The 12,873-nt window shown below is 35.8% G+C and overlaps 1 protein-coding gene across 1 annotated transcript in view; it reads right to left on the bottom strand.

Annotated features, from left to right (window-relative positions):
• Window positions 1-1,310: 1,310 nt before the first annotated feature.
• The window catches only part of LOC126822347 (calcium permeable stress-gated cation channel 1), a 47,721-nt gene continuing 36,158 nt past the window's right edge, over window positions 1,311-12,873 (bottom strand). The window contains exons 7-13 of the mRNA XM_056101065.1: window positions 8,059-8,110; window positions 6,830-6,938; window positions 5,087-5,160; window positions 3,838-3,918; window positions 3,332-3,455; window positions 1,528-1,661; window positions 1,311-1,386 (exon numbers count right to left, since the gene is read on the bottom strand). Of these exons, the coding sequence (XP_055957040.1) occupies window positions 1,311-1,386; window positions 1,528-1,661; window positions 3,332-3,455; window positions 3,838-3,918; window positions 5,087-5,160; window positions 6,830-6,938; window positions 8,059-8,110 (650 nt within the window). The remainder of the gene's footprint in view (window positions 1,387-1,527; window positions 1,662-3,331; window positions 3,456-3,837; window positions 3,919-5,086; window positions 5,161-6,829; window positions 6,939-8,058; window positions 8,111-12,873) is intronic.

Below are 12,873 nucleotides of genomic sequence, written 5' to 3'. Positions count from 1 at the left end.
GCATTTGCACCTCTTCACTGGTGTAGAAAAGTTCAACCCCATTTCTTTAAAAGTCCAATGGACATATTAAAATAGACTTATGTGTAGTTCATCCAATTTACTCATGTAATCCAATTAACTTGTGTAATCAAAGGATACATTAATATAGACTTACGTGTAGTTCATCCAGTTTACTTGTGTAATCAAAGGAGTCCATTACATTCATCAACATGACTGGTGTTGTTAGAAAAAATAATAATATAAATAACAAACTGTTAATTATAATCGCCTTTAACCACCATTTCCACGCAGGTGTCGCTAGATTCTCCCTGAAAATAACAATACATCAAGCCCTTTAATACTGCTGGTGTCGCCAGATTCTCCAATACAATACAACAAGTCCATAAACACTGCTGAAAGGATCTGATTCTCAAAATTTATAAAGTTCCTTCAACACTACCATAAATTGTTTCAATGGCATTTAGTAATTGATCTGTATATACAGGTCATAATTTCTATGGAATACAATTACTGATTATTACTGAGCAACATTTCGACTAGGCTTCTCTGGTCATTATCTAACTGGAATACACATTGCTTGATTGTAAAGCGGTGGACACATTAGCTAAATCAATCGGCACCAAATATTATTCGGCCAAATGGGTGGACACACCAGGCGAATCATGTCACATGATTGAACATGGCGGCATCCATGTCTTCAAACAATCACATGACTTTTCAATATGAGTGGATAATGAGTGGTGATTGGCTAATGAATTCTACAATCGGACGAATGCTTTGACAAAGCGGACACACCAGGCGAATATAATTCCGTCGAATATATCAAACATGTTTGATTCGGTAGAATCATTAGACCGAATAGAAATTTGTCCGAATGACAGTGGACACACAAGGCGAATTTCGACACCGATTGATTCAGCCGAATCATTCGGCTAGTGTGTCCCCCCGCTTTAACAAAATTTGTGATTGTTAACAATATGGCTTTATTGTCGTAGAATTACAGATTTTGCCTCTGACCCAACCTTGATACGATATCACTCCTGGTGGAAGTGGACGTTAGAACGCCAGGACTGACGGACCTGACCCAAGAGATTTTATGGAGAACTATCATTCCTTTGGTTTTCACCGATGATCATTATTTTATATCTGTTTTGTTGGAATGTTGATTTATTAAACTTATAGATTTTAAAACTCACCAGTATACATTATCTGGTGCTGGAGCAAACTTCACTTCCCAGTCTTGAACAGCCAATTCTAAATACTTTCCAGAAGTTTGAGGATTGTGTGTACCCTTACAGTTAGCTCGGAAGTCAGTTCGAACCCTGAAAATAAAACAACAATAATTTTCTATAGCGCTGAACATTACTTTGGAAGTCAGTTCGAACCCTAAAAATAAAATAATAATAATTTTCTATAACGGTGAACATTCCGTAAGTTTGACTGCTCTGTAGCGCTTTACAAACCCAGAACAATCTAAAACGCCCATTTCTTCGGTACGACATGGGATAGCAAATAATAAAAACTTACTTTTCGGCCATCCCTTCTGACTGAAAAGTGACGAAAGCAATGCCAATAGGATCTTGATAGGCATTTACTTTCTCTTTTTCACATTGTTTAGTTAATCTTTCTTCTTTCTCTGTATAATAATCCATAGCATCAACCTATAACATAATCAACAAGAATATTCAGTCATCAATATCCTGTACCCTTGTATACTACGGAAACACAAGATTGATTAAATCTGAGAAATTTCTTATTAGGGATCTTTCGCATCAGTACGAAAACGAACATAGCTTCGTTTACGTTTTCGTATTGTCTAACACACAGTTTCGCGATCCGACGTACGATAATAGCTAGATGGCGTTAATTTCCACTCCATGAACTTCTATGTCAAATCAAAGTTTTCAATCAAGTGTACAACAAATCAAGCAGAATATTGCTTTTGAGCACATTCTACAAACTCTACAAAATCAACAATATACACAAAGGCTCGAAAAATGGTGGAAAATTCAATATATGAGACAAGAAATATATTCGTTTGCATACCAACTTAAATCCAGCTCCATACGCGTAACGTTTTTCACTGGCCAAACACTCATTACTGATTGACGTCACAAGTACACACAAATCGATGAGGTTTTCGTACCGATGCGAAAGGTCCGTATTACCCGATGGCAAAACTATTATAACAGGTCGATGTTTGTATAAAGTTTCATAAAGATATCTTGAATGGTTTATGAGCAATCTGATTAAAACACAGATCCTATTTCGTTTCGTTTTTATTGTTCAAAATTTTGTTTTACTTGTCTTAGCTACACTAAGATCTGGATGAGTTGTTATCGTTGACGTATTCTGAATGGTGTGAGGGATTAGCCAATGAAACGGTCTGTTACGGCGGGCTTTAGACGTGTTTTACACAGAACTGTAGGAAATCCACTAGTAACATCAATGCTGATTAGTTAATCGAATGTCTGACATCATAGGGTCAAAAGCCGCTCATATGACCTCTGAAGCGACCTATCACTACAACCAGTCAGATCTTTATGTAGTATAACATTGAAAGTATAAAAAAAAACGAAACAAAATATAGATCTGTATTTTAATCATATTGGTTTATGGGATGAACAGAGGCTATTTGAATATTCCTCACTTAAAGTCCCATTGTACAATTTGCATTTCCCAATAAAATATTAAATTTCTCACGGCTTAATCCACACTAATATATGTACCCAGATTGGTTATTTACAATTTAATTTAACCAGCGGCTGCCAGGCAGGATACGCCCACATTTTGCAATAGATGGATAGAGAACAAGATAAACAAAAAAAGTAATTTTTCGAACAATCAAGGGACATAATTCAGGAAGTTACAATCCGATATATGTGCGAATATCGAAAGGAACCAAGATCTTTGGGTTATAAAGACATATTTCAAGTTTCATCAAATTCGGATCAAATTGTGACCTCTATAGTGTCCACAAGCTAAATTGTGGACGGACGGACAAACAGGGGCGACAGCAAAATACATCCACATGAAAATGTGGGCGTATAAAAAATACCAACACTAAATAATCTCCCAGTTTGAATTCAATCAGATTTGATATGTTTGCGAACAACAATATAGCAGTGGGATTTTTGTCCCATCCTAACGACTCGACACTGGTCTTTGCCAGGCCCTCGCCCTACACCACTGATAAGGGGAAACTATGCGGGAAAATCAAGAAAATATTCACAGCCAACTTCTGGATCAAACCTTCTACATCCAGGTTAGCGAGCCAGCGCCTTCGCACTGAATCACCGAAAATGATAAAACCCAAAGCAGTTCCACTAACCTGTTTACAACCACAGCAATCACAACCACATAGATGACCACATGGGTAGGGTCTCATTAACGGTCTAGTACCACTTGTTGATAGTTCATTAGTAGAATGAAGTTTAGCCTCTGCTGCTCTTTCTCTGGATAAAAAGAAATGAAATGAGGTTTAACATCCTACTGTTCTGCACAAACTGGGCTAATGAAACGGGTAAATGTCATACAGTGTGCTGTGTGGGAAATTTTGCCTGGACAGTGGCGCTACGACGTACTCTTATATCGAATTCCAACTGCCAGGGGATTATTAACATGCTTTGAATGGAATACACATGATCTCAACTGACGTTTTTTCTTGCCAGGCCTTTTGTCCTGCACCACCGTAAATCTGGACTGGAAAATAATGTGGATTCAACTACGACTTCCTGGTTAGTGAGTAAGCACCATTTTCTACCAGTCACCATGGCTCCCTTGTGAAATGAGAGAGAGAGAGAGAGAGAGAGAGAGATATTTTAAAACCGTACTCACCTTTTTTTGTCCAACTGAACAAGTTTAGTTATATTATAGGCAAATTGTATATCATCAACAGATACTTCAGGGTAAGCTTCACTGTAATATAAAAAAATAATAATTTTACATCAGCTCACTCACTTCATCAGTAAATTTTTTATAAATGTATCGATTCATATTCTAGTTTTTACCTGAACAGCAGGATTTTCAGTCCTGGCATTGTAGTACCACAATATCAGTGTCCATTTTTCAGGCTATGACATTGTAGTGCCACAATATCAGTGTCCATTTTTCAGGCTATGACATTGTAGTGCCACAATATCAGTGTCAGTTTTTCAGGCTGACATTGTAGTGCCACAATATCAGTGTCCGTTTTTCAGGCTGTGACATTGCAGTGCCACAATACAAGAAGCCTTTACTTGAAATGAGTGTCCAGTTTTTCCGGCTTTGACATTGTAGCTCCTTTACTTATTTATGTTCAGTCAACAACTCTTGATATTGCAGGAATCACAAGGTAGGATATCAGAGATACACCAAAAAAGTGACATTGTAGTGCCCACATTAGAGTGGTCCATTCTTTTCACTTTAAATCCAGATGGCAGACCTCCAGAGAGAGAGAAATGGGGTTTAACATCCACTCGACACAAACTAGGTCATTTCGGGACTAACATATGGTTTTAATTTTTTATTTCAATAACTCGCTTGCGGGGGAGGAAAACGGAGGATCCGGAGAAAACCCACGAGGTTGGACAGACGACCCACATACAACCAGGGATTCGAAACCACGCCACAATATTAGATAGACATGGGGTTTAACATCCACTAGACATGAACTAGGTCATTCAGGACTAACATATCATACAATTTTATTCCAATAATTCGCTTGTGTGTAGGGGTCTAGGCTAGATAGGCAACTCAATCTTTTTTGCAACAAATTTTTAGGGATCAAAACCAAGCCTCAATGACATATCTTATGATCTAAAGCGCACATGTTGAATCACTCGACTACCCAACAGCCATGCCCCGCACCCCCAGCATATTTTAAAAGACTGACAAAAATACAGATTGTTCATTTTCAAATGTGACTTGTTTTCCATGTGACAATTTCTTTAGAATTATCTGTTGATCATAATTTGCGGACTAATTATCCGGGGACAAATTGTCTGGGGACGAATAGTCCGGGAACAAGTTGTCAGGGGACGAATTGTCCCGTACCCATATGTAATAGAGATTATTTAGCTTTAATAGGAATATATAAATATCTTACTGGAAGTGTTCTTTAAGTTGGTTCTGGAAGCATCTATTTTTAGGTATATTAGAGATGAATAATGTTCTTGATACCTGATGAAATATAAGAATAAATTTCATAATAAAAATATAATTAAAGATATATAATGGGAGATTAGATAAAGAGTTGGCAGTTCTCACTATAATAGTTAAAAACTAGATAATGTAAAGGGAATTTGCTGAAAATTTCAGTCAAATTGATCTACTCAATCATCATTACTAAAGTCGGTACAATAAAAAAACATTGTCTCGATTATCCATTTCATGATTAAATCATGAATGAAAGTTGAGTAGCAAATCGGATCCTAATCCTGTAAATATTGCAGGCTAGCGATGACATTGAGAGTTGATTATGGTCTGGATAAGTTAATCAATGCCTAATTAATAATTTAAATAACATTTCAGGCCTAAAGAAAGACCTGCAATAGGCAGATTTTGCTTTTGCATAATGTATGTTTCAGTCTTCAAATTCTGCCACATGCTAATGTTTGGTATATAAAACATTTACTATCATGAATTTAGCTGTTCAATCAAATTATCAGAAATCGTAGACAATCCATGCTCTTAACCCATTTGACCCTGATCCAATTAAAAGATTAGCTAGTGGATTATTGTTAACCCTAATACCCTCTACAAAATTGCAAATAACTAAAAATATATTTTCTATACATAGAAATACTCTGTTACAAAAATGTACAGATTGTCGTTTCTTTCCAATGATATAAAATTCAATTTTACAAAGTAGAAATTATATTACTATAAATAACATTGAAAAGTCAGTTCCACTAAAATTATGACTTTTCTGTCATAATGGTAAAATAACGTGAACAAGTATCCCCTAATAATTTTTTTTTAAAAATAGAACACAAATATAGTCCCTCACGGTGGCAGCAGTGTTCAAAGTAAATGTAAATATAACTTTTAAAAAGAAATATCACCCCAAGTGACGGTCACTTCATCGCTATCGGCATTTCAACATTTCTGCCTTTCTTTGGATATATGGTCGTCTTCTTTGCTTTATTGCGTCAAAAATAAAAATATATAGTTGAAATCTTCGACAATCTCTATGTAGCTTGTATTAAATCCCAAAAGTTTTGATTCAATTTAGTTTTCCAATTTAGAATTATTAGCCGTAAGTTTTGTGTTATCGTCTGTTTGAAAGCGTACCGTATCCAAGATGGCGGCGACAAGCTGGATCTCGGCTCGAGTATCCGTATTCTTCGCATCATAACGGCAGTAAATCATAAAAAATCTGATTCCATTTCACTCTTTATATAATAAAATTATTAGCCGTAATTGACAACGTGAAAATATTGGAATACTGCCAAAGTCATTGACACGGTGTGAATTTTCATCTCTGACCTATTACGTAAATACTGGAAGATCCTTTGTTGAAAGGTATGTTTTTTATTCAATAATTGGCGAATATAACATTCCTTGCCATTGGGTGGTTTATTTTTATTACTCAATTACCATTAATTTATGAAATAAACACAATAGAAATCTGTTGATTGATCTGGCGCTTTTGTTCGCTAATGCCGTTGCCAAGAATGATGGGTCCGCGAGTTGATTCGCTACCGTGAGTCACTTGGTGCGAGTTGTTTCGCTATTGTCAAAAATGGGTTAAACAGTGTGTCTAAATTTAAAGTCAATAGGATGACAACTATCAAGAGCCATAACTCTGGTGGTCATTAAGAAATGAAAAATAATTTATTTCACTTACTTGTTCATCCTCTTCAAACTCTAAATTAACGTGAAAATGACGAACAATAAAAACGACAATTAACAGGTAAATAACGGAAAACACGGCATGTACCCATTGTAGAGGTGAACTGAAAATATACAATCAAAATTATATTGTTTTAAAATACAGGTAAATAACAGAAAACACAGCATGTACCCATTGTAGAGGTGAACTGAAAATATACAATCAAAATTATATTGTTTTAAAATACAGATGTGACATCATCCTTTGATGTTGTATCGTTATTTCAAATAATGTACAGGCAATGTGTCAATCGTTTATTATTTATACTAGATGAAAAATTGGACTCAAGTGATATATTTCATTGAAAAATATGTGCGGAGTATCTGGATTTTAAGTTGTTTAATGGTCTCGAGCTTAGGACATTCCGTAATATATTGAAACAAAACTCCGGCTAACGTTCCTGTGCATTATCAATATTATTACTTAATGTCTTGCTCTCCACCATTAAACCATACATAAAATATTGTCGTAGTAACAAGAACTGGTTGATTTTTTTGTTCTAGGGGCTCCGCCAATTCCAGTATGATCGAAATGAAGCTGAGCATGCTGGTTCTTTGGACAAATGTGCATCGATTTACAGAATTCAATGGCTGCTATGATGTCATGGTCGGATCCCGATTCATAAAATATGATTTGATGTTCCACAACCTGTTTAGTATTGACAAATGGGGGGGGGGGGTAATGTCCACTAGACTATATAGATTTCAATAATTTGCTTCTGTGCACCGGACTGTATGAGTGGTAAAGCAGGATATCCTACCGTTCAATCCACAAGTATTAGGGATGTGAGCATCATAAAAAACAAATGGCAGTACATCTTTGATCTGCATAATAAATGAAATGTAATGGGGTTTAACACCCTACTGTTCTGCTCCAAACTGGGCTAATGAAGACGGGAATACGCCATAAAGTGTGCTATGAGGGACATTTTGCCTGGATAGAAGCACTACGGCTTACTCTTATATCGAATTCCAACTGTACACAAGACATCGGCTACTTTATCACTTTCCAGGCCCTCCATCCTATACACTGACAAGAGGGGTATGAAGTTATAAGTTTGACATTAATTACATTACAATCAAACGACTTTCATGAAATATTGTTACATTATTCTTTCAAATTAACTACATAGTTCTGGATGAATTAATTCATAATTATTGATATTATAATGATAAATGACCTACTTGGTTGGTACATTGCCAATAGTTGTATGACTGAACTCTGTAGCGTTTCCCACTAGAATAAAAATAAATATTGATTAAGATCATTATGGATAAATAACGTTACAAAGCGTGAATATTGGTTAAAAGCTGCCATATTGTTATTCATTTATAAACAACAACCATGGAGAGAGAGAGAGAGAGAGAGAGAGAGAGAGATTTGGCCCTACACTGTTAGGGTGATCCATGAACTCTACAGAAAGTTGGTCTGGACACAGCTAGCTGCCATATTGTTATACATTTATAAACACAACCATGGAGAGAAAGATTTGGCACTACACTGTATTAGGAACATAAAAACTATGTGGGGTCGACACCATGACACTTCATGCGCATCAATGAAGGAATTTGACAAGAGAGAGAGAGAGAGAGAGAGAGAGAGAGAGAGACAGAGAGAGTTTAATGTCCACTCAACACAAACTAGGTCATTTTGGGACTAACACATAGTTCAATTTTATTTAAATAATTTGCTTGCATATAGGGGTCTTTAGCAGTGGGAGGAAACTGGATGACCCAAAGGAAACCAATGAGGTTGGACAGACGACCCTAACCCTTATCACGTACAACCGGGGAATCAAAACCACGCCAGTTGACTTAATGACAGACCTTATGATGCAACCCACATTTGGACATCCACCCCCAGAAATAGGATCTGTGTTTTCATCGGATTGATAAACTGTTAGAATTTATAAATTAAAGATACATTATGTAAGATTTAGATAAAGAGCTAGCCATTCTTGCTATAATAGTTCGAAACTAGATGATGTAAAATGAATAATTTGAAAATTTCATTCAAATTACTCTATTGCAAGCGAAGATATTAGCCTTTGAAGGTTTGACAGACGTGTGCAATAATTTCAACCACCGTACTGGTTGATCGAAGCTAAGTCTCGTTCCTCCATATTTGATTAAATCAAAGTATCTATTTAATATCGGAGAAATCTGATGCCATCGAGAGTTGATTAAGGCCTGGATCAGTTAATTAATGTCTAATTAATACTTTAGAAAACATTTCAGGCCTAAAGAAAGACCTGCAATAGGCAGATTTAGCTCTTGCATAATGCATGTTTAATATACATATTCAACAATTAGTAGGAGTAACCCTGTTTAACGGCAACAAATCAGTCTGGATTGCATAGACTTATTCCCCTTATAACCATTATTAATCTATAAATAACATCTATATATACATTATATAATCATTGATTATTAATTAGTTTTAATCGTATCTATTGTCAGGATTGTTTGTTAATCATCGGAATTAAGTCATACATCACAGGTTCCCTGTTTGTTGTCTATAATTACTCTCTACATAGAGACCTGTGAAGATAATCAATACTAAGGCCTTATCAATTTAATTCTTATTAATAAAGGGGGGTTGGATGGCTGAATGGTTAGCGTGCGCGCGCTGTTTCATAAAGTCTGTCATTGAGTCGACTGGTGTGGTTTCGAATCCCCGGTTGTACGTGACAAGGAGTAGGGTCGCCTGTCCAACCTCGTGGGTTTTCTCCGGGTCCTCCGGTTTCCTCCCACTGCTAAAGACCCCTATGCGCAAGCGAATTATTGAAATAAAATTAAACCATATGTTAGTCCCGAAATGACCTAGTTTGTGTTGAGTGGACGTTAAACCCCATTTCTCTCTCTCTTATTAATAAATGAAATGAAATCGGGTTTAAGGCCCTACTGTTCTGCTCCAGATGGTCTTATGAATATAGGCATACGCCATAGGGTTTAACATCCTACTGCTCTACTTCGACTGGGCTAATGAAGATGGGCATACGTCATATATGAGGGAAATTTTGCCCAAACAGCGGCACTACGGTCTACTCTTATACTAAATTCCAACTGCCAAGGGATCTTTTACCTCGGTTTTTCATCCCATTCAAAAGACTAGACAACTCTTTTGAAAAGACAAAAATGTGACTTAGATCTTTCTTCCCCTTGACTCTTCAATTATTTAAATTGGTGTAGCCTTATATAGTCCCTGGTGCCTTTATCAGTTAATATGGCCAATATATGGAATAATTACAGGCATGTTTTGTACCGTTTGATGGTCTGATCAATAGTCCCACGATACAATTCAGTTTAAGATGAAACTTTATCCATCAACAATCGCAAGCACAATATTCAATGAATAACTTCACGATAAACTGCTCCCTTTGGTCATAACATATGCAATTTCATTACCAGTGCAAGAGAGTGGGTGTTAGACAATTTGTTCAAGATAATATTTCTGCAAACTGCCTGGCTATCACCCAATATCTTGTCCCTAGGGACCGGGTATATGTCAGAGCTTTCTTCTAAACACTTCATCATGTGTTAACAAATTTGGTTTTGCAATTTTAAAGACCAGAATTCTAAACTAATGCATATAGTCAGTAAAGTGTCAAAAGGGTGTATCTAAGAATTTCTAAATATTAAGACATAGAACCTTTTGCATTTCAAAATTTCCACAAATCAAGATACAACATTTGGACACATAATACCCAGAACAGTTCTAATCGGCATAGAGATACACAGCTTAGACAGAAATGTGCATATTAATTGGGAGATTTTAAAATGCAAAAAAGTGTATTTGACTAATTTCCCGAGATACACCCTTTTGACACTTCACCGACGATATGCAGATAAGAAACCTCATCTCTCAACCCTCCATGGTTTCGAGATAAGAGATGGTGCTATATAGTTTCAACTGGCAAACCTCCAATTTAACACTAATCACATCTGGCTTCAAATAAGCAAATTCAACAATTTTTTCATCAAAACAATGATTGATTATTGTTACTTATAATATTTCTACTGCATACAATTACAACAAGATGACTAGTCATCACCATCCCGCGCCCTTGAACTTGTTTTGAAGGCATAAGGAAAAACAACTTCTTGGAATATCAATGGGACTAGTCAGAAGATTCATATTCTGATCATAGTAGCTCGGCACAGTCCCTACTCCCTGTAAGGATTGCACAACAACCTTTGCCTACCTCAATCAGCTGCTGTATGTTAAGCATTAAGCTTATACATCAGAAAATAAAATACTTTAATAGTTTGATGTTTGTATAAAGTTTTAAAAAGATTTCTCTGAACAGATAATGAAATATGCTCTACACATGAAATCGGGACAGAAGGAAGGTCATCAAAAAATAAAATAATAGGTTGATGAATGTAAAAGTGTTATAAAGGTATCTTGAACAGTTTCTGGGATATGCTCCAGAATAATAATTATATACCAAAAAATAATTCAAATGTGTAGTAAAAATCATTCAACAGATAATTTTTTTCCATGGCAACACAAAAATTATTAAATCCGACAAATTTCTAATTAGCAAAAGGCACAACTACTGTAATAGGATGATGTGTGTTCAAAGTTTCAACTAGTAAGAATATTTATATATTCTGAGCACAGTAGTTCAGCATGTTGGGGTTGCACCATCAGTTGCACGCCTAATTCTTTAGACAAATCTCAAATTCCGACACATGGAATATCAATTCACAGAATTTCATACTCTGGTCACAGTAGCTCGGCAAGGCAGGGTCGCTACTCCCTGTAAGGTTTGCACGACAACCTTTGCCTACCTCAATCAGCTGCTGTATGTTAAACAATAAACTTATACATCAGAAAATAAAATACTATAATAAGTTTCAAAAAGATTTCTCGAACAGATAATAAAATATGCTCTAGAAACAAAATCAGGACGGAAGGCTGGATTTCAGAAAATAAAATAATGGGTAAAATTATTTTAAAGGTATCTTGAACAGTCAAATGTGTTTCCATGGAAACACATAAAATTATCAAATCTGAGAAATTCAAAATAAGTGCCAAGAAGATATCTTGAACGGTTTATGAGATATGCTCCGGAAACAAAATTGTACACCAAAAACTAAGTCAAATTTGTTTCCATGGAAACACAAAAAAATATCAATCCCAGAAATTCCTAAATAGCAAAAGGCACAACTACTGTAATGAGTAGATGTCTGTACAAAGTTTCAAAAAGATATCTTGAACGGTTTATGAGATATGCTCCGGAAACAAAATTATACACCAAAAACTAAGTCAAATTTGTTTCCATGGAAACACAAAAAAATATAAATCCCAGAAATTCCTAAATAGCAAATGGCACAACTACTGTAATAGGTTGATGTGAGTGCAAAGTTTCAGAAAGATATCTTGAACGGTTTATGAGATATGCTCCGGAAATAAAATTGTACACCAAAAACTAAGTCAAATTTGTTTTCCATGGAAACCCAAAAAATATAAATCCCAGAAATTCCTAAATAGCAAAAGGCACAACTACTGTAATAGGTTGATTTGTGTGCAAAGTTTCATAAAGATATCTTGAACGGTTTATGAGATATGCTCCGGAAACGAAATCGGACGGACGGACGGACCCCGTTTCAATATCCCTCCCTAACTTCGTTCGGCGCGGGATAATTAAGCAGAAAATCCCACCTGACAAGGGTACAAATCCCCTTTTTTTTAAATCAAAGTGATAATAGATTGCTTTCTTGGACATTTTAAATTTGACATCTTTAGCACATAAAGGGGCGGCAACATGTACAATAGCCAATCAAAGTACTACTAACTTGATCCGAGTTGCACAGGAGTAATATACCGTAATTATGAATGTCCGTATCAATTTTGATAAAAAAAATAACGCTTGATTTACTTTATTGTCAATATTTGCTGATAGATGACTGTTGTTTCAGTAGATTGGGCAGCGTATATAGTGTAATTAGTTCTAACAGTATAAAATCAACTTTGCCACGTGAAACTAAAGG

This window comes from Patella vulgata, chromosome 5 (assembly GCF_932274485.2).
Source record: "Patella vulgata chromosome 5, xgPatVulg1.2, whole genome shotgun sequence".
NCBI classification, from domain to species: domain Eukaryota; kingdom Metazoa; phylum Mollusca; class Gastropoda; family Patellidae; genus Patella; species Patella vulgata.
The sequence above is the reverse complement of the archived record's forward strand: the minus strand, read 5'-3'. Positions and strand labels throughout refer to the sequence as shown.